At 39.9% G+C, this 22,473-nt stretch overlaps 1 protein-coding gene and 1 long non-coding RNA gene across 6 annotated transcripts in view; one reads left to right on the top strand and one right to left on the bottom strand.

The window, feature by feature from the left end:
- Window positions 1-2,135: 2,135 nt before the first annotated feature.
- On the bottom strand, window positions 2,136-6,814 carry LOC106043917 (uncharacterized). The gene is made up of 4 exons (XR_010833020.1): window positions 6,601-6,814; window positions 6,411-6,515; window positions 5,908-6,025; window positions 2,136-4,785 (listed from the first exon to the last, which is right to left on the bottom strand). It is a non-coding gene; the product is annotated as an uncharacterized lncRNA (long non-coding RNA).
- Window positions 6,815-6,867: 53 nt separating this feature from the next.
- KIF20B (kinesin family member 20B) overlaps window positions 6,868-22,473 on the top strand; it is a 39,088-nt gene continuing 23,482 nt past the window's right edge. For 2 of the 5 annotated variants that reach the window (XM_067001080.1, XM_048069151.2), the window contains exons 1-15: window positions 6,868-7,011; window positions 8,995-9,151; window positions 9,644-9,730; window positions 9,841-9,957; window positions 10,158-10,296; window positions 11,778-11,962; window positions 14,295-14,343; window positions 15,006-15,200; window positions 16,647-16,758; window positions 17,332-17,403; window positions 17,885-18,031; window positions 19,372-19,534; window positions 20,556-20,807; window positions 21,545-21,684; window positions 22,207-22,357. In XM_067001080.1, coding sequence (XP_066857181.1) covers window positions 6,923-7,011; window positions 8,995-9,151; window positions 9,644-9,730; window positions 9,841-9,957; window positions 10,158-10,296; window positions 11,778-11,962; window positions 14,295-14,343; window positions 15,006-15,200; window positions 16,647-16,758; window positions 17,332-17,403; window positions 17,885-18,031; window positions 19,372-19,534; window positions 20,556-20,807; window positions 21,545-21,684; window positions 22,207-22,357 — 2,055 coding nt within the window. In that variant the 5' untranslated portion in view covers window positions 6,868-6,922. Of the gene's footprint in view, window positions 7,152-8,994; window positions 9,152-9,643; window positions 9,731-9,840; window positions 9,958-10,157; window positions 10,297-11,777; window positions 11,963-14,294; window positions 14,344-15,005; window positions 15,201-16,646; window positions 16,759-17,331; window positions 17,404-17,884; window positions 18,032-19,371; window positions 19,535-20,555; window positions 20,808-21,544; window positions 21,685-22,206; window positions 22,358-22,473 lie in introns of all 5 variants that reach the window. The other 3 variants (XM_048069152.2, XM_048069155.2, XM_048069153.2) reach the window with 3 other exon arrangements.

Raw genomic sequence — 22,473 nt, 5'->3', positions numbered from 1 at the left:
TCAGGCTGCACTCCAGCCAGCATATTTGACTTCTGGTTGAAGAACTGCCAAAGATGCAACTTGACAAGCAACGCAGCCGATCTCTGAGGGCCTAACAGAAGAGAAGCAGCCCTGCCCTCCTGTCCCACCAGCATTTCTGCCTGCTCTTCTGCTGCCCCAGCACTACTTTGACCATGCAGACCTGCTCAGTCAGTCTGGCTGAAAATAATGGTGTAAGAATGTGTTTAAACAATTAACTGTTCATTAACCTTCCTTTTGAGAAGCAACTGAGACTTCATGCCTATTTATCACCTTTAACCTGCCGGTCCACTTCCAGGGAAGATGGCTGTGTTTCTCTCCAGCACTGCATGGCACAAACCCAGGCCCTTCCTCTCAGGAGTACCACTCCACTCCGGACAGATGTTTGACATGTATTAAAAACCCTGCCTTTTCTCTTTCCTACATGATAGGCACTGTGCATCCTGATATACTACTAAAATACAAGCTTCAGAAGGGTAAAAGGAAAAAAAAAAAAGGATGACCTCACACAGAAACAGGAAATGTTCTGGGTCATTTTCTATTATCAAAGAGCCATTACTTTCAAGTACTTTAGAGATAAGTCACTGGCTAAGAAATTTGTTTTCTAAATGTGCCTTCCTTGCTTTTTATCATGTTGTAGGACAACTGTGTCACCTAATAGTACATGTTTAACTTTTATATCTAAACTAAGAGGCTAGTAAAGAAAGCAAGGTTCCTCCTGGGCAATTCAGGTTGTGGTCACGTTGTTTAGCTGTACCAGGCAGCATAATAGCACTTCCAGAACAAGCATTTAACCTATGCCTGAAACAATTCTGAGCACTTTTCTCCACTCTTTCCAGGAAGCCCAAATCCAACATCTGAAGGTCAGTGGGGTGACTATCCCACTCCATCCACATCTTCACATGGTTTCAAGGAGAAGCTAAGAGTGCCCAAAGCCATGTTGACATTCAGAGGAACAGTACGTAACGCCAGAGAACAGCACTAGCTTCTGAGGTCAAGACAGACAGTGGTGCTGCCAAGAATAAACGCAGCTATGTCCTGGGTATAAGAGCCAGAACGATGAGTAATACTACACTGAAATACTGTAGTGGCTGCACTGTAACATATCCTGCTCCTTGGATTTAGCCCATCTTACATAAGCAGTGATCTTCTGGCCCCTGAACCTCATCTTTTTGAGACACCTTATATTTTTGAGACACTGCAGCATCCAGTCTTGCAGATTGTGCATGAAACTAATAAATATGTATGTATCTTAAGAAATATCTTGGCATTCGGCCAGTTTCACTACTTCGGCATTGCATTATTCTGGGTTTGTATTGACCTCATGCTCCAATGTACTTCTTACCAAGTTTCTAGTAAAACGACAGAACTAAGGTTGAGAATGTGATCATCAGCAGAATGACTTCTTTTGGTAAAATTTTCTGGGGCTGTTCTGAGGGCTCTGGAGCCATTAGACCACTACGTATAGCCTAACATGTATGTAACACTGCAAAAGAAGCAGCAGTATTCTCAAAAAAGTCACCCTAAGGATTAAAGCTCGAGTTTCTTGCAATATGAATAATTTCCATAAGAAGCCTAGAACTGAAATAAAACTTCTGAAACCCCTGTTAAAAAAAAAAAAAAACACACAAGAACATATATTTCATTTTTGGAAAGTCAGTCCTCAGATTTTAACATTAAATTATGGGTACCTATATTGATATTTGAAGAGCTCTATGGATGACTGAAAAAGAATCAGCAACACATCAAGAGAAGTAAAATTTTACTAATTACATCTGGAATTCATCCCCTGTCCTTTACCTGGAGGCTACAAGCCAACACACAATCTGCAAAGAAAATAAGTAATATCTTGTATAGCAAAATACAGCAACAGGCCTAGTCCCAGACCCGGAGCTAGAAAGATACTACGCAAGTATTTGCAGAACTTAAGCCCAGGTTTAGAAAAAAAAAGAAATAAAAAAGTATTTCAGGGAACCAAATAAAATTTAGATACACACTTCAAATACATGTTCATGAAATCTAAGCAGCGCATACAGAAAACATTTTATGAAGCAGCCAGCATGCCTAGACTGTGTCTGTCCTTCTGCATCAACAATATTACCCAACAATTTTTAAACAAGAAAGAAGGCAATAACCTTGTCCAGTGGCAGTTAAAGGTGTAAGAGCCTATCTGTGTGAAGACAGAGAAGGTGGTGTGAGTTTTGCCACTGAGCAGATGATTCAATTTATTATTCCTGCTGCAAAACCATTAAAACCATTTTTAATGGTATCCCCTGAGCCATCAGCATAATGTCGATTAGGAGGGAAGAATATTATATGTCTAGTCAATACTATCAATATTCCTGCTTGTGGATTCTCTGCCTACAGCCCCAATTACGTGATTACCAGTAACTCAAGAGTACCCAGCTTACATGATGCAGTGCAATCTTAACACAAAACGAGACAGCGTACTGGAACTGGCTGGGTTGGAGTTAATGCTCCAGGACACATCACAAATGCCCCTGAAGTTATACTTATCAACCACTTCTATGGAAAAGCCATCTATGCAGATTTGTTCTTAATAATAATAAGCACTTAATTTAAGAGTAGCCCTTTTTTCTTGTATAACTACACTTTTACAAAATACTTTGACTGTGTATTTTAAACAATTGTTTTAATATTCACAACAGACATGGTAAACACCTGATAACCAACTACACCATTTGCTATGAATAAGTCAGACAAAACAACTGATACATTAACGGGACAAATACTTGTGTCGATGTGAAAACATATTTTCCCATTTTCTCCAACAAAGGCCACTTTTGCTATTATACTGACTAATATGGTATTGTGTTGTTTGGCCTGATCAGCTGACTGATGTCCAAATGCTTCAGCTCCTTTCAGCACTAAAGCAACAAATCCTTAGCCACCGTAGTGGTCTTGAGGTATTTGTCACCAGTTACAGAAAGACCCTAGAAAAGGCAGAACAACAATAAAAGCCAGTATAGAACAAGGCACTTTGTTACATGTGCTCATTAAAGGGCTGTTCAAATTAAAATAATCTAAGAACCTAAGTACCCTCATACAATTGGTAACCATTTCAAAATGCTAGACCAGACCTTCAATGCAGTGATTTATTTTTTTCTGTAGCACAATAATATAAATAATTTTGAAATGTTTTCAGTTACAAGATTAAATGGTTGATTACAGCTTAAATGATCTCTTTAGTTCAACAGAGTATTGTGAAATAAAGAAGGGCAGAAGGAGTAATGAGAGGGTAGAGGGAGAAGCAGGAAGAATTACTGAGAGCTTCTTTGTCTCAACTGCACTCTTAAAAAACACTTTAGTTTAAAAAGATTAACTAAGTCTTGAGTTACACAACTGAACAAAATAATCTCAGCAAATACACTCCAAATCTTCTCCTACGTAAGGCAACACACTGCCGCTCAACAAGTAATGCTATCTTTATCATACACGAGTTTTTAAATAGAACTTCAAAGACTTAAAACCAGCGTGCTGATCACATGCAGCACACAAAACACAGGCATGGGACCAGGCGGCCAGGCTGCAGCTGAGCGCAGCGTGCACACCATGTGGCATCCAGACAAGCCGTCTTAACTCCGCTGTGCCCCCAGCCGCGGGCCAATTGGGCTGGGGCCAGTTCACCCCCAGGGCAGCGTGCTGCGCCACCGGGCACCCCGAGGGAACAGCCACCGGGGAACTGGGTGAAAGAGAAGAGGCCCTGGCCACCCAGCCCAGCCCCGGTGCTGTCACCTGCTCTGTCTGGCAGTCTGTCGTGGCTGACTGAGGGAAGACATGCTGTGCCAGTAAGCCTGCATTAGACAGCCACCGAACGCTTGCCGGTTTTCAAGTGACCGCCTCTGTGCTCCAGGGATGAAGGGAAAGCTTGGGCAGGCGTACCCTGAAGCTCTAAATTGCACTGAAGAATCCAAGCCATTTTTCTCTTAAGTTTGTGCCTTTAAAGCTAGCCTCGAGGTTTCAGGCACCAGGAGACCACCTTCCAAGGAAAACCAAATGGAGATGTTATAAGGAATGAGCAGGAAGCAAAGTAAAGCAGCCAGTTGGTCATAGCAAAATGGTACGGAACAAACTGGGAATCGAAAGCCTGAGGATGTAGCTCATTGCTTAGAAGATATGGTGAAGGAAAACACACCTATGGCACTGGAGAAAAATAAAAAGCAAATGAACAGCCTGCAAAGTGATGAGTTCATAAAATTAGCTGCATACACATTAGAAATGATGTCACCTGAAGGCAAATGATCGGGGTGGGACAGTGAGGGTACTTCTATCTACCTTCAAATTAAGGGAAGTGTGAAATGCGTCCACAATTGTGCAAACGACAAGAGAAATGACAAGCACTGCCCTGAAGGATGGTGTGAAAAGGGGCTCATGCAGCGCCTACCAAGAAGGTAACTCAAGCATCGCACCATTTTCTGCTAAGACACCTGTGACAATTGTTATAAATTACTCTTTTAGCCAGAAAGAATTAGTTTATTGAGTAAGCGACCAGCAAGCAAAACAGCGCTGGGCGGCCGGGGAGTCCGTGCTCCTCAGACGGCCCGCGCCCCCCACCCCCCTCACAGTCCCCTTTTATCATCGGGTTCTTCCGGCGTTACGCAGCCCCCCTGCCTGGTACTGTGGCTGTGTCGACTGTTGCTAGGGGGTCGTGTCCGGTCCCTCTGGTGGTCGCACGGATGAAGGCGGTAGTCTTCCTCTGCTTGGTATGTGGTGTTTTTCCCTCCTTAACCGGTCATGTTGGTTTGTCTTAAGATAGGACAGTGGGTTATCAATTTTGCAGTTATAGTATTTACACCAAGTTCTCTCAACTCTCCGGCCTAGACAGCAACAGGCAGGGAGCCTCAAGGTCCTTACAGCCACCTGGTGACTCCCTTCGTTCCTTCTTAATATAGCCATGGGAAATAATGAACAAACACGCTTCATACACTACAACAATAACCAGGAGCTTTCTGTGCCAATGAGCTCCAAACTAACCCCCACAGAAGGACTTTCCCACCAACCAGACTGGAAAGGAAGTCTGTCTCTGTGAGCCAAACGCAGGGGAAGCACAGTGGACCCAGGACAGTGACGGGATACTGAAGTACTTTATTAATTCCCTGGGGAAGGTGAGTTGACTACAAAGATACTGGAGCCAGTCCTGGTTTGGCTGCTGCTCGGATGTGCTGAAGGGTGCTGGGCCAAGTCCCAGTGGTGCTGACTGTGTCTCTAATTACTTCTGACAGCTATGTAAAAACCAACTGAGATAAGCTGTCTCACAAGGCATCTTTTCATTACTCAGATGAGTACACTACCCACAACTTTTGAACCCTGTCCCAAATACAAGGAGCATATGTTTCCAAGGATAATGGTGAGAGTTCTAAAAAGTCATTTATAAAAATCTTACCCCCTTGCAGAGTGACAACTTTGCTCCACAAGTTACAGAGAATTTGAAAAGAACATAATCAAATTTCAGAAGGTAATGAGTTAATAGTTTTGGCAGCAGGTATTTGTTGTAACTGGCTGTCCTTGCACAAACCACTTAAGGAGACTATATTGGTAGAAGGCCATAAAGTTTATTTACATAGATGGAGTTTCATCATCTTTCACGCCAAAACAGGCTGGGTTGGTTATGCTGATCTAATGTTTTCTTTATCACAGTTTGTGTGAGGTTAGGAGCACATGTTAAATTGTATTTTAGTTTGCTCTTTTAGGATGTTGATGATACTAGGTTAAGTTATGCAGCATGTGCAGTTTAATAAAAATAGCTTCAGAAATCTAGTGTTAAAACAAAACCAAAATGTTGCTTGTAGCATATCCTTTGCTCTGCTCCCCACCTTAGCAAGAAAAAAAAATTCTGATGGAAATAGCCCAACATTTTTCAGAACATACCTTGCAAAATATTCTGAGATCTTCATCTTTCCTTCCCAGCAGGTGGAAGAGAAGAACTTCCAGGTTTGCCCCAGAAGCAATTTTTTCCCTTTCTTTGACAGCTATTTTTAATCCCCTCCTGATATGAAGAAAGGTAGTATGGAATTAGCTTAGTTCAGTAGTTTCAATTCACTCTTTTTTTCACAACAGAAACTAGGATACTTTTAAAAAAATAGACTCAAAGAGTCTACAGGAGCTTTTTGCTTTTGTTTAGCAAACGATTTCAAATTCAAAGTTACATCATTTTGTGCTGTTAAAACAAAGCAACTCTTGCAAAATGGCTTGCATCCAAACTGAGATCAAATACACATCTTTTGCTGATGACACAGCCTCTGTTTAAAGAACGATGGGATTTAAGGCAACCTTACCCAAACTGCTGATACAAGATCTGTGTGGATTGTTGGTTTTTTTTACAGAACTGCTTGCACTTACATGGTGTTCTTTTATTCAAATGAAAAACAAACCTCTGGGTTTAGTAGTTACTAACGACTTTCAGTTGCTTTTCCTTTTATTTCAACGCACAGCACACAGATGGTCCTTGTTAGAGTTCAGAGGTCTCCTGAGTGAGCCTAAGGAGAAATTGTGGTGATTTTTGTTAGCGAGATCTGTATGTAACCAGGAGAGCTGTACGTTACCAGGAGGGCTGTACGTTACCTTTACCGGAGCTGTACGTTACCGGGAGAGCTGTACGTTACCGTGCCCTGCCATTCTGGAACAGGGTGATCAGGACAGTGATTGGCATTTGCTGCCTTGACAAGAAAGCCAGAGGATTTCCCTCGTTGCTGCTTCAGGAGCTCCCCAGCCGAGACGGGAGGAGCCCAACGCCCAGCCCGCGGCAGCCGGGCCGGGGCAAGCCGCTGCTGGGAGCAGGCCCCGCCACCTAGCGCCCCCCCCCCCCGGACTACATTTCCCAGCGAGCCCTGCGCCGCGTCCGCAGCAATCAGTTCCAGCGGCCGGCCCCCTCCCGGCTCCCAGCATGCCGCGCGGCGCGGCGCGCTGCCATTGGCTGGATTTGAAAAGAGCCAGCGGCCGGCTCGGTGTGAGGCGCCCGCAGCTCTCGGGCAGGTGAGGGGCGGCGGGGCCGGGTCGGGGCGCAGCCGGTGCCGGCCGGGGGCTCTGGCAGGGCGGCTGCCGGCCTGTGCGCACTGTGCAGCCCTCCCGGTGCCCGTTAGGCGACGCGGGGCGCAGCCGTTTGCGTACTGTAGGTAAAGAAAGCGGCGGTAATGGGGCGCACGGTAATGGGGCGCACGGTAATGGGGCGCACGGTAATGGGGCGCACGGTAATGGGGCGCACGGTAATGGGGCGCACGGTAATGGGGCGCACGGTAATGGGGCGCACGGTAATGGGGCGCACGGTAATGGGGCGCACGGTAATGGGGCGCACGGTAATGGGGCGCACGGTAATGGGGCGCACGGTAATGGGGCGCACGGGACCGGGGGGAGCGTTGGGGTCAGGAGCAAAGAGCTCTGAGGCAGCCCTGCTGCTCTAACGAGCGCTGCGTGTCCCCTACTGCCTTTAGGGAGACAGCGCTCGTGCGTTGCTCTGGTGTCGGCATGGGGATGGGGGGTTAGAAGCCGGCTGAATCACTCTGTCCAAAACAGTAGGAAGCCAGGCAATAAATAGTTGTCTGGTTGCCAGGACACTTGCTGCCGTGGCGTGTGAGTAACAGCCCAACGAGCTGTTCTAACGTGCAATAAAAGCTGCGAAATCACAACTGTCTCTTATCACAGGAACAAGCGACAGGAGAATGAAGTGCAGGCAAAATACACTCATTTTCTAAGTAAAACGCATTTTTTAGAGGTTATTCTGGAGTTTTACCTTTCTATTATCTGTAACACTGAATCGGTTATGCTTTCATTTCCTATAGGTGTTTCACTGCCCAGATTGAGATGCACAAAAATAATTAAATCATGGATTTAAAAAAAAAAACAAATTCCTGATTAAATGACTGAAAAACAATACTTTAGCTGCTACTCTGGCATGATGTACATGGATGATGGATTTTACTGTCCTCTTAATAGCTAAAACTGTCTGTTAGGCTTTGGAATGTCTCTGAATTCTGTCTTATGTTAAGCTACATTGGGTTATCTTGTAATACCATCTATTTACTAGGTCCTGTGGAGATAAACATTGAGCTTGGATTAGTCTTGCAATGAGCTCGTACTCTAACGAGGCACTAAGTACAAATATGACGAAGCAAATATGGAACAATGTGGCTGTTTTTATTAAATAGCATGTGTAACTGTTTCCTCAGCAGACACCATGGTTTTGGCAAGGTTGTGGTATACAGAAAAGGCTTTTTCCTGGTAAATAGTTGTGTTGTGGTTTAGCACAGCACCTTGCAGCTGTGTGTTCACCCCTTCCACAATGAGATGGGAGAGAATAGGAAAAATGTAAAACTCGTGGGTTTAGATAAAGGAAAGGGAAATAATAAAATGAAAACAAGATGCACGATGCCATTGCTTACCACCTGTTGAGTGATGTCCAGGAATGGGATGGGCAGCAGCTTCCCCCACCCCAGCCAACCCCCCCAGTCTTATTGTTCAGCCCTACAACACGTGGCATGGGACATCCCTCTGGGCAGTCGGGGCCAGCTGTCCTGGCTCTGTCCCCTCCCAGCTCCTGGTGCACCCCTGGCATCCTCAAGGGCAGGGCAGCACCAGAAGCTGAAAAGTCCTTGACTTAGTGTGAGCACTGCTCTGTAACAACTAAAACATCCATGTGTTATCAACATTATTTTTCTCCTAAATCCAAAACATGATACCATACTAGCTACTATGAAGAAAGAAAACTAACACTATTTTAGCTGGAACCAGGACAAGTTGCTTTTCACAGAAAGAACTGTGGCTGGTCTTAATGATTTGTGATGTCAACGCTTCTGCCCAAGTATCGGAAGCTTGCTGTGCAAGCTATGAACAGTGTGAAGAAAGCCCTCTCCCGAAAGAAGTTACGGCTATCACTTAGCCTCACATCATCTGTCAGAGTTTAGAAACTTTACATTATGTAGAAATAAACAAAAAAACTTTAATATATGATATATCATGCAGGATGGAGCCAACGTGGGATGAAGAGAAATTTTTCAGACCATCCTATGTTACTAGTGCTGAGCTGCCTCAAAGAACAGGACCAGTAAGTGTGGAAGATATTAAAGCAGATCTCTCTGACAAATTTTCATTGGTTTCATCAAGCTCTGACACAAGCCAGGTAAGAAAGCTTTAATGCTTGCATTATTTTGATTGTTTTAATTAAGGTAGTTCTTTCCTTGATAAGAACCATAACAATTTTACAGAGGAGATGGAAAGCATCTTTACTGTGCTTTTAATTTGAAGGATATGCATAGGATAGACAAAATTGTGGTGATGCGCCTAATAACGTGCATCAGTTTTATATGTGGATGAGGCTAATGTCAGATCAGTGCAGCTTAATCACAGAATGTTTTTATATATTTTGATCTTGCAATGCAGTATACGTGTGTGCTGCAATATTATTTGTTTTGAAACTTTAAGTTATCACAGGGAACTCTTGTAGGGGCCTGAGTGCTTGTGAAAACTGATGTAGTGAGTTACTTTTGCTTCCTGTGTCATTAAATGAATCTGTCCAAAATAGCCTAATGAAAATAGCAATGCCTTAACATGCTAGATATCAAACCAAGAATCTAGTCAAATTTCTAACTTCCTTAACTTCTTTTATTTTAAGATGAGCAGTTTGGAGTCTAAAGGACACATTCAAGTTTGCCTGCGTGTTAGGCCATTTACATCATTGGAAAAAGAAAATGAACCACAGGTGTGACGTTTTTTTAATTTAAAAAACAACAGCAATGTAATATATCTTTCCTGTAAGGTGAGCTTTTTACTCTTTTTCATGCCTGTATTGCTTTTGCTTCCTTTTAATAGGACTGTATTTTACTTGAGGACTCAACAAGTATTATACTGAAGCCCCCTAAAAATTCCTTCAATCGACTGAGTGAAAAAACTGCTGGGCAGCAGATACAGAAGTTTACTTTTTCACAGGTAAATGACTTGTCTTTAAAAGCTTTTAAGTTATTTATGGGGGAAAAAAAGTTGCTTGACTTCTATTACTTAATACCAAGCAAAATTCTTTTAATCTTCTAGTCTAAGATTATAAACGTACAATACCTGGTTCTTTAAAAGTCTTTAATAGATTGATTAAACAAAATAAAGATATTAACCAGTTTCTTGGTAACGTTCAGGTTTTTGGGCCTGAAACAACTCAAGAAGAATTCTTTGAAGGTACCATGAAGCAACCAGTGCAAGATTTCTTAGAAGGACATAGTCGTCTTATTTTTACATATGGTGTTACAAATGCTGGGAAAACCTACACATTCCTAGGTATGAGTAGTGATTTTATTTTTTTCCTTGAACTAATGAACTAACTTTCTTCATTTATCCAAGTGAGAATTCCATCTGGTAGAGTTGTTCTAACTTTTTTATTTAGTGACACTAGAAAACCTGCATGTTGTCTTCCTTTGAATATTAGTAAATTACCTTTGAAAGTCTTGTTCCATAACAAATATCACTAAACTGACAGCAACTGGAGCCACTACCAGAATTTATGTATACATATAGTGATATTCTTTTGTAAGGCTGGAACAGTTTTAGTCAGGTGTCTTGAATGTCAACGTGGGGCTGTGGGGGGTTAAGAAAAAATACATGTTTTACACACTTCTCACATCCTGATATATAAGTCACTCTACAACAGGCTAATTTCTTTTTTTGTTGTTGTTACTACATGAAAGGTACATATGTATCTTAAATGCTATTCCTTATTTGAAGAAAGTATGTCAGCTTGTTAAATTTGTCATAGGCAGAGAATAAACATTTTGAAACGTTTGATTACTTTTAAGTATTTATACCTTGCCTCAGGTATCTGAGTTTAGCAATAATATCACAGCACGTCAGGAGGCAGGATCTCTTATTTTTGTACTGTTAAAGCTCAATATCCTTTCTGGCCAGAAGATGTCGTTCTTTATTTTTCAAACAAACCTAACAAATGAGGTGACTACAGGGAACCAAAGTTCCCCTTCTTCCATTATAATATTTCCAGCAGTTCTAGATGCTATATGAATTACCTGATACACAAAAGTAGTAGAAGACTATCGGTCTTCTAGTGATCAGTCAATTCAATAAAGGTGAATTTCCTATGACACAAGGTTCAGTGTCATTCTAAGTAATGTTCTGTTAGGTGAATTATAACTGAAGACTACTGCCAGTGAATTCAGTTATCGTTAATCAGGGGTGATAATGCGAACTCTTTCTTGTTCTAATAGAAATAGCATTTTTTTGATGTGAACTGGTTTGGGGTATATTATGAGATGTGGTTATTCACTAACTTTTTTGATTCGTGCATTTTCAGATTTGACACTTTCTCATGGTATTACGCTTCTAGGACTTCACCAGTCAGCCCTGTCAATTCTTACTATTATTCAATAGTTAAGTCTTTCAAAGTTATCTCTTTATGCATTTTTATAGAGCATTCCATAACTTTTCCGGTATATGGTCTCACTAGTGTTCACAATGGACTTTCAAACCTTTTTCTCTTAAGGCTAAGCTTATACTGTTTTTGCTATCAGTCTGTGTTATGCTGGATCCTGTACTGTCAAAGGGGTAGAGCATGAGCTGCTGCTTAAAGCCAATACTTTGCAAAAACACCCTGACTTAAGGACACAAAATATTACTTCAGGCTGTAACTGGCCTCCAAATTCCTCATGTATACCTTGAGATTGGAATCAACTTATCTTTGTCTTCATTTATGTGTGTATCTTGTTCACAATAGTAACTGGGATGATCTTTCTTTTGGTTACTGCTTACAGGAACAGAAGATGATGTTGGTGTTCTGCCGAGGACTATGGATATGTTGTTTAAAAGTATTCAAGGAAGGCTGTACACAGGAATGGATCTCAAACCCCATCGGTGTAGAGATTATGTAAAGCTGACTAACGACCAAGTGAGAGAAGAAACTGCTATTAAAAATTCAATACTTCGTCTAACAAAAGAGGTAGAGGAGCACTTCTATGATAAGTACATTCATATTAGATAGCTCAGTGTTTCTCCTGTTCGTTCTTCAATGGGAAGAGGCTTCTGTGTTTATGCATGGGTATATCTACCATTGGGAAGGCGCTCAAATTAGCAGTAAAGTGAGCAATAGAGCTAATGAGCCATGGTCTCCTGTGGATTTGTTTTGTGGCTGAATGCTTGATAGGATGTAAGCTCTAAAGTTTTCTTCTATAGCTTAAGCACTTAACTTATCCTCTGGGGTCATTGTTCCTTAATAAGAATTGAATGTAAGTAGTACCCCTGTCTGTGGGGACATGAAGAAGTATGTACCTTTAAACAGTTTACTGGCTTCCGGGTTACTTGGAAGAAATTCATGCTCTTCAGGTCATTTCCATTTCAAACTCTTTCAGTTTGGCATTGTATACTTACAGGAAGCCAAAAATTCTCTTGAAACAGAAGAGGCATAAAGCCAGTGGAGCTCTAAAGATTAGAAACAAAATAGGTTTCTGGTAGTCTTAGCAGATAGCTGTCATTAACTGCTGAACAGTCCAAAAATACACTTCAGTTGCATGAGTTGTCTGGAATTCAACCTGCTTAGTCCAATTACAGTTGTGGAGGCTGTCTTGCATTAGCATACTTCTTTCTTGGTGTTTTTTAGTTCGGAGTGGATGGAGTATTACAAAAAAAAAAAAGCAGATGCTACAAATTAGAACTAGAGAGGGATTCTTGTGCTATTTTCTTTTTCCACTGGAAAAGAATGAAGCATTTCCTTAGTGGTGTGCTCGGTGTTACTGGGGTATTCTAACTTGTGGGGTTTGTTACCTTGATTTTATCCGTGAGTTAAGTGTGAATTTCTGTGGTGTGGAAGGCAGATGGCAGTACAACCTACTTTAAAGGCACAGGCATGTATTCAGTGTAGCTCCAAAAGTCTTTAAGTACTTCAGGAAAAAAACAAACTGTCTTCTGTGTGTGTATGGGGAAAAAAGCTGTGTAAAACTGATCTAGGTTGAGTGAGGATGTAGGAATAAAATGATGTAAACAGGTGTGTGCAGATAGCTGCAGTAACAGTGAATGAATCTGTTCACATCATGTGTGCCTCCTCTAGTTTCTAGAACTGTGCTCACAAAGAAAATATTAAGATTACAGATTTGGTAGCAAAGCTTGCATCTCCTTAAACAGAACCATATCTGGGTGGGTGTTTTGTATCTGTAAGGCTTAAACTTAGAAGTTTTGGTTACATAAACAGCTGCCTCAGGAATCACTTCATGAAATCCCAGCTTTGTAGGAAATATACCCTTAAGTAAACACATGCACACATGATCCGGCTTGTAATCCATGTTTCTTTTGAAGCGTACTGTTTCTGGTAGCTGAGTGTTCTCATCTTCTCTTTGGTAGATGAGAACTTACTTGCGGTTTTGTACTTAAAATAAACTAAGATTGGGAACTGAGTGTGTGTGTGTGTGTGTGTACAGACATCATTAGTGCTAGCTGTAGGGTCATGTTTTATTTTGAATTTTTGAAGGAGTTTGGCTTATCTTTCCGAAGGTTAGACTTTACCTCAGTTGTGCAACACTTCTACAGCATGCATTAGGAAGCAATAAGCTGCTTAAATTCTGAAGTGAATAAGTGCTCTGCCTCTTACTTCTGAGGAGGGTTGACCTAGCACACCATAAGATATGGAAGTCCTAAATTAGCAACATAACAATAATAAAAAACTCTTCAGGACTCTAGATTCAGCAGTTTAAGATTAACATGCAGATTACAACCAGGCTATTGCCAATCATGCTGTTAAATTATCCTGTTCCTATGTGGGCTCCCCACCCCTCTATTTTTCCGGAGTCTATTTTTTTATTCGGGATCAGAAACCTGAAAACTATATGCTTTAAGGCCTGATGTAAGGGAAGTGTCAGGAATGAGTATTAAGGTAACCGACCTTATGGTGGTCGGGCATTGGAACAGGTTCCCCAGGGAAGTGGTCATGGCACTGAGCTTGTCAAAGTTTGAGAAGTGTTTGGGCAATGCTCTTGGATGTGGTCTAACTTTTTTTGACGTGGTCCTGTCTGGAGCCAGGAGCTGGACTTAATTCTTATGGGTCTCTTCCAACTCAGGATATTCTATGATTTTACAAAAAAAAAAAAAACCCCACAACCCTTTCAGTAGGAGTATACGAGTGCATTGAACCAGGTATAACGTATAGCCAGGGTTTTTGTGTTGGCATATTACAACTATGCTGTATTGCTATCCAGTAGGACAGTAGAGCTGTTACAAAAGTAACTGCTGTACTGAAGCTGCACTTCAATGCTTTATCCTAAAGTCTCTGTTTTCTTTTGTAGGTGGACCAACAAAATAATGCTAACAGCAAAGCACCAGCTGATTCTAAGGGTATGTTTGATACTAAAGAACTACCATTAAAAAAACTGGCGATGCTTTTTAAGGTCAATAACTGACTTCTGGCCTATGTTAAATGCCAAATGGTCCTTTTATTATTATTATGACTGAATTGAATAATGAGCAAGCTATCTAGACAGAAAACACAAGGATTAAATGGTTAGAAGACTATCTGTGCATCTATCCTAAACTGGTATTATATAAGGTAAAACTATAGCAAGGAAAAGTAGCGCTGCTTGTGCTATGGGTCTGTAACGGAATTCTGACAGACTTCTGGAGTATTTATTTAATTAGGAAAAAGAAAACAAACAATTTTAGCATTTAAAAAATACCTAAATAATAAGTTTGCCTTAAGTCAGAATGAAGTATACTAGTCAGTTTAATTCTGTATCTTCTGAAGATGCTGAAGAGATTTGAGTAATTCTAACTAAGCTCTTTGATTAGATTTTAGAAGTGGAAATACAAGTTCTAGTTTTAGGTGTCTTTGCAAATGTGTAGGGTAAGAATATGACTTCCAGATATTTAAGGGGGATGGAATTTCAATGGAAAGCTTGCTTTTTTTTGAGAAGGCTGCTATAATAGGTCACTTACTCACTTTTAAATGCAACTCCCTTTACTAGCTCTATGTTGACTTTGTAATATTTTGTACTTGACAGACTTGGAAGAACTCTTTAAAGGATCAGAACAGTCTAGCACAACAATGGAAAATTACTTGAAGTTCTCTGTTTGGGTTTCATTTTTTGAGATATACAATGAATGTTTTTATGACTTACTGGTTCCTATATCAAATGACAAGAAAAGAAAAACACTCCGCCTTGCTCAAGATATCAAGGGATGTCCTTACGTAAAAGGTGATTAGAATCCATTGTAAACTGCAGAACTTGGCATGGAAAAGTTGTTCTTCCTATAGTAATGTTTTTCTAGATTAGAAAATTCCTAAATAAATTCAGTGAAGCACTAGAAATGTCTAGTTGAATATGAAAGGCAAGTCTCTATATGGCTCTTATCTTCAATAGTCTTTTCCTGCATATAAGCCTGTGTGCATTCTACTGCCTTCATATTTCTTAGAAACGTAGAAACAAGAGAACCATTAAACAAATCTTATTCTTTTCCATTAAAAAAAAAGTTCTAGAAGTTCTTACCTGTGGTTATAACTGGCTCAACAGTTGGGTTTTTTAGTATCTTCTGTGGAGAATCAGATTTTAGTGACTATATAAGAAAATTCGTTCTGGCTACAGCTTTACATTTTACAGTACTTCAAACTAATAATATTACAAGTTTGATTATTGGTTTTGGGGGGTGGTATCAGAACTCATATATAACAATTCAATGATTACATCAGGTCCTGGAAAAAATAGGGTTTGATACTTGTTTGAATTATTCTAGTCTTTTCTGACAATTGAGATGCCAATTCTAGATTATTAAAAGCTTGTTTGTTGGTATTTGGCATGTTGTTTTTCTTACGTAGGCGAGGCCATAGATTGAGAAAGCTGAATTGGACAGTAAACCTAACTCATTCATTTCTTCAAACACCAAAGAATGTGTGAAGTAAGAAATAGTCTACTTTGAGCCATGCTTTGGCTTAATCTTGTTTATAAAGCTTAGTGTAAGGCTGTTATTGAGAGAACCACTTAATGACTTTATTGTTTTTTCTTGAGGAAACCACTTAAGGACTCTTTTCTTTTTTCTTGGTCACACAGTATGTTTGCCAATACAATTTTGGTGGCCTTTCTGCTGTTGATATTATATAAGTTCTGTTAGGGTGACTGTAGGTATTAACTCTAGCACATACCAAGGTGAAATAGTCATTACGTTGTAGCCAAAATGCTTTGCTGATGCTTTTTCAGTTAAGTTGATGGCCCTAAAAGGTATCCAGATAACCTGTTCTGGGTGTTCTCTCCCATACTCCCAGTCTGCAGGCTGAAACAAAGCGTTTCAGGTAGAATTCTGCCTTAATGTAGACATAGGAGCTCTCTAATATTAGAGCCTATGTCTTGGCTTTTCAGTGCTCATGCTAAGGCTGCGTGCTTAATTTGGGTAGACCATGCTTTAGTGCGTTGATAGGATGAGATGTGATATACCTTGCCCTTTCTTTTCCATTGGAGGAGGAATTTAATCTTCTGTTATCATTCTACAATTTGTCTGAAGAGTTTTAGTAAAATTAATAAAAAAATAAAAAAAAAAAACATTTGTATGTCTTGAAAACATATTATCCTTGGTGTGCATACGCTATCCCCTGCTCTCTTCTTTCTGTTTGTCTAATGATGTTTACAAAATGATTTTCTTTCTTCCTAAAGATCTGCAATGGGTTCAGATTTCTGATTCCAGAGAAGCTTCTAGACTTCTGAAGCTGGGGCTGAAACACCAGAGTATTGCAAGTACAAAACTAAATACTTCCTCTAGCAGAAGGTGAGATGAATTTTGAATAACATTGAATATAGGATGGTGTGGGTGGGAGGGAGAAGCTAAAATATGGCCTGTGGCTTTTGGAGGGGAAGAGGTTTTAACAAGTTCTAGATATATAGGTTTCAGTTTGATGTCCTCTAATAGTATGCGACCGAATGCTTTAAATCAAAAGGATTCTTCCTTCAAGAAGATGAACGTGTACAAAAGCTAACAACATTTTGTCGAATATTCTCTTTAAGGCAGAAAAACTTAGCTTTAGTCCATCTAGATATGGGGGGGGGGGGGAGGGGGAAATACGTACAACAAAAACTTGTACACTGAAAGAAACCCTGAAAAGAATAGAAGGTTTCATGTAGATGAAGACCAAGAAATTCTTCCTCTAAGAGAAGTGATTGTTTGAAATGGTAAATAGTGTGAGTTCCAGCTGTTTAAAAAGTTTAATGTATCTGATAGAGTAAATTCTTAGATATATGGATAGATTTAACGGTGTTTTGAACAAGTGTTGTAGATGGCCAAGTGTTTTTTCTAAGTTTTAGTCTCGCTTCATTTCTCTCTACTTTCAACTTCTCCTTTCAGTCATAGCATATTCACAGTTAAGGTACTGAAAATTGAGGACTTGGAAACGCCACGGGTGACACAAGTCAATGAGTAAGTTCAGAGCAGAGTTCCCCTTTTCCTTTGGGATGAAGTTACTAGTTATCTTCCATGTTGGTATATTGGTACTATGCTGTACATCTAGTGCTCCCTGGCCTCATGCATAAAATTGTGGTTTCCCTATTTCTTATCTATATATATAGTACTAAGCCCTCTACCCCAAGCTGTCAGGTTGCAATATTCTATATCTTGCATTCTCTGCTCAGCACAACATTCCCGTAGTCTGCTTCACTCTACTTCTGAAGTTATACAAGTCCTCACACGGAAGGGGATGAAGGGGAAATATAGGAAGCTTGTTGGGGAGGAGTTTGGCAGGAAGTAGCGTGAAACTTCATTGGGGAAGCAATGCTGAAAAGGTGGAAGGGTTCATGTAGATGAAGACAAAGAAATTCTTCCTCTAAGAAAAGTTGATTGAAATGGTAAATAGTGCATGTTCCAAGGCAAGAAAGCTGAATTTTCCTATTTTTGCCTTTAGATTGTCACTGTGTGATCTTGCTGGTTCAGAAAGATGCACCAAGACACGTAATGAAGGTGATAGATTGAAAGAGAGTGGAAATATAAATACCTCTCTCCTGATTCTAGGCAAGTGTATTAATGCACTCAAGAACTGTCAACAGTCAAAGTAAGTCCTACAGGTTATACTTTTCATGTATTACGTACAACCGCTAAGCAAGCGTTTAAAATATACTAGCTGACACTAAGTTTCTTCTGGAAAAGATGGATAGACTTTCCAGATGAATAAAGTCTTTTTGATCTACTAAAGTGCTCTATAAATTTGCTTGCTTTGCTTTTAATTAAATCATTAAATTCTAAATTGGTAAATGTGCTATCATAGGTTTTAGCAATTTAACTCTTTTTCTGAGTCTGGCTTGTCAAACAAATTCTGGAATGAGTTTAAAACCGCTTTTCACTACTGTCACTGTAAATGAGTTAAACTTTCAACCTTTTATTTCTCCTTCGTTAACTAATCTCATTTGTTACATAATTGTACTGTCCCAATTTTCCTCACAATGATAATGCTGTGCTTATCCTAAGAAAAAGCATTTTTCTCCAAATTTTGATATAATGTTAGCCAGATCAGAAAGAATGGTAACCATATGCAGACAAAAAAGCCTACCTGCTATTTACAGGCTAGATTGGGATCTAAATGAGAGTAGACTGAACTGTTTGTATTTTAAACAACTGTACAATATATAGTCACATCTGGTTGTAACTTCCCAGGAACTCTTTTCCACAGCTTCTCATCTGAAGATCTGTTTCTGTTCCAGAAGTTTAATGTACTCACTTTGCTCGTGATATGCCCTTATGAGCTTTACCACTTGTTTCATAACACTGTGCCTGACAGCCTATTCCAAGTCTATTATGCTTAAAATAAGATTTTAAAAAAAGCTTTGCTAGTGACTTACAGTCTCTTATCTTTCTGTCCTTTCTAGATGGGAAAGATGCATTAAAACTAGCAGATTCTTAAAGGGCTTGAATGTATTCAGAATGTCTTTCTGGTCCTAATAACTTGGAATTCTAACGATATAGAACAAATGTTCTGAAGCATGATCTCTTAAAATATTTGACTTTTTTGCAGTTATTTTCTTAAAATGATTGGTTATTGTTCCTGCCTGTGGGCCACATGTTCTGACAGTAACTGCCTCGATAAGTTCTGTAGCACTATTCACGTAATTCAGTAGCTGTCATGTGAGGCTATGTGACCTACCATAGGTTAAATGTTGAACCTGTTCAAGTGCTCCCATTGGTGGTTTTACTGTATTCTAACTGAGAAGATAATGGCTAAGTAGCAGCTGAAACAGCCATGCAATCTCCATGAGCAGGTGTATCTAGCAAAAAACCAATTTTAATTGATATAAAGACTACTGTAGTTAACAATAGCTTGTAGTCTTCCAGCTGGATAGCTCTTACATTGACTGGAAGTTATTTAACTTCTGGCCATGATTTTTTTTGTCTTTAAAGGCTGCAGCAGCACATACCATTTCGGGAGAGTAAGTTAACTCATTTTCTTCAAGGATTTCTCAGTGGAAGAGGGAAAGTATACATGATAGTAAACATAAGCCAATGTGCTTCAGCATATGATGAAACGCTCAATGTGCTGAAGTTCTCAGCCATTGCACAAAAAGTAAGTGTATTGTAGTTTATCTTGTTGATCAATGCTTATGATTTGCATTTAAAGAAGAAGCTCTAGAGGCTCTCTCACTTCTAAGAACATGAATTTAATTACTGCATTTCGTTTCTCCATGTTGTAGTCAAATTTTCTAATTACTTTTAGTCAGGCTTTATTTCCTTGTGAAGTGTTTAAAAAGCTCTACTAGAACATTCTTTTACTTTGGAGTGTGGGGGCAGGAGCATCCTCTACGAAGAATCTAATTCCTACAAAATGTCGAGCCTAACAGGAAGAGGCTTGTTATATTTAGAAGAAATTTCCTAAAATTGGGTAAACTTTCTTTCTCTGCTCAAAACATGGTCCCATCCAGGAGATCATGTCTAGCTGCCCCGTATGCTACTGTTATCCTAATTCTGAATATTGTTCAAGTATTGACAAAAGTTGAACAGCAAAGAGTCTGAAGGGTGTCAGTAGGAAAGTGGAGGTTAAGCAGAATGGGTAAGAGTAAATGCAATGATATAACCTTGATAAAGATGGAAGACTAAAGTGTCAGATCAGTGCTGGAGCCTTAATGGAAGACAAAGCTTCTGAGAGTTTGTGTTGCAAGGACAATAGGTGGATGAGGCCTTTGGGATGTGGACTTATCTAAGGAGGTTAAATGTGAGACTAGAAGCAGCAGACTGTAAGGATGATACAGTTGTGCAAGACAGAATTTGTAGGATGACATTCAGTTGCATTTAATGCAACTGGAAACTCAAAATAGAAAATGTAGAAATCTGCTGCATGAGTGGCAACTCTTGTATGTCTTCCAGCTAGTGAAACTTGGTGTTCCTGGGTTCAAAAGAAAGGTTGGACTCTGAAGTGAATCCTTTGTACTTCAGCTGAAAACTGGTTTAAGTGGTGACTCTGAACAGAGCGTAGACCAAGGGAGTACTGTGCCTGTAGAAAGCTATAGGAAACTGCAGCAGGTGTCTCCTGGAAGTGCTAGTAAAGGTTTAAGAAATACTGATTGTTTTGTTCTTTATTTCCTGGGTAGGTTTTAGTTATGGACACATCTATTCTTCCTCATGATCAGTCATTTGGCCAGAAATTGGCAAGAGAATCATCGCTGCTTAGTGTTGCTAAAACGTCTATCCCGAGGAAAAGAGCTACTGTTCTATGGGACCGGAGCTTAGAAGATGTGATTGAAGGTGATAATGATGAGATGGAGGAACATCATAGTATGGCAGAAGAAGAAGAGCAGAAACATGACGAAACTCAAGTCCTTATTGGAAAAGAAGAATATACAGTATGTACCAGGACTATTTTAAGAATTAGTGTAGCACTGAGTCTTGAAACAATGTATTCTGGTTTCCCCCATCTCTCTCCTATTCCTTCTGATCACCTTATTTTTCCATAAATCCAGTGTTAAGAACTAAAAGCGGGATTACTCATACTTGTCATCTAGTGTAGGAAAGCTGCATGAAATATGTCTAAATACACATTAAGCAATGAGACATGCAGGTTTGCTTTTATTGGCTTTGTGTAACCTCTGGTCAGTATGTGTCAAGGATTACTTGTGTTCTAGCAACAGAGACGACCTTTCCCTTACATTTTGTGAACAGAAAACCTCTTTTTTTAAGAAGGAGACTCTAGTCTGTTTTGGGACAGTGCTTCTTTGGAAAGTCACTTCCAGATAAAAGAGAGGAGGGAATAGACTAGAGTCTGTTTTGTGGAGGTTTCACTGATCTCAACCAAAAATGGGTATTTGGAATACAAGAGCTAAAAAAGCTTAATTTGGCAGGACTTAAAGTTCCTGACAAATGCCTTTTCTGTGCAAACGTATCTGTTTGGTACTAGCACAGAATTTTATATTTCATCTAATTGTGAATGCTCTTATTTATGAATAAGTTAATAAAAACTGGAAGATCTTTTTTCAAACAGTGTGAAGTGGTATTTTAGTGTTTGAGGAATGGGGGAAAAAAAAATCTCGCTTCTGGGGAAGTCATTACTTTATGAAAAACTTAATGCTAATTGTAATTCTAGGCACTGCTGAATCTTATAGAAGACCTGAAGAAAAAACTTATTACTGAAAGGAAGAATAAGCTAGTGCTGGAGCTAAAAATTCGTGAAGAAGTGGTACAAGAATTTGTCGAATACTTCGCTCAGCGGGAAATAGATTTCATGTAAGTTAGCTTTTAATTTGACTTAGAACTATTGCTTAAAAAAAAAGAAAGCGAATACACTTATTTCTTAAAATCTGACCCTTGGCCATAATAGACTGTACTCTTCTGCTAGGCTTGCTCTGTTACTCTTACCTGTTAATATATCTGTTTCTGTTTGGACTATGAGTTCAGGAAAAATACACTGTGTGAAAGGTTGGGGGGAGGTGGGAATCTGTATCTCTGGAGTCCTTGGTGATACTCAAAACAAGTGTTCTGGCTTAAGAAACCTAGAAAAAATGCTTCTAGGATACACTTGCATCTGTTGTAATCCCTCCTTGCCCTGTCTGCTGCCATCTCCCAATTCCACCCCCCCAACAAATCTTGGGGAGTGGGGGAAATACACTTCTCTTTTAGTGTAAGAGTAGTATTCTGTGTATTATTCTGTTGTGACAAAATAAAGGAGAAACATCTTTGTTTACAGGAAGCTATACTAGTAACAGCTCAGATTGGCTAGCTTTTAGCTGACTTTCTTTTCTACTATAGAGAGCGTCTTTGTAATGAACGTGAACGGGTCGAAGAAAATTCTGAAAGGCGTCTGGAAATCTTCAAGGAACTTGTAAATGGTTATGTTAAAAACCCTGATGAAGAAGATAAATTGAAGGATCTGTCTTGCAGTGAGCAGGCAGGACCTCGGGTATTTTTTATTCACTTTTCCCCTGAAACATTTTCGGTTTTACTCATTACTTGTTATGGGGTGGTATCCCTTATTGGGATTAGACAGGAGGATTGTTTCAAGGAACTGCATGTTGT

The sequence above is a fragment of the Anser cygnoides genome, chromosome 7, assembly GCF_040182565.1.
Source record: "Anser cygnoides isolate HZ-2024a breed goose chromosome 7, Taihu_goose_T2T_genome, whole genome shotgun sequence".
Taxonomy (NCBI): domain Eukaryota; kingdom Metazoa; phylum Chordata; class Aves; order Anseriformes; family Anatidae; genus Anser; species Anser cygnoides.
The sequence above is the reverse complement of the archived record's forward strand: the minus strand, read 5'-3'. Positions and strand labels throughout refer to the sequence as shown.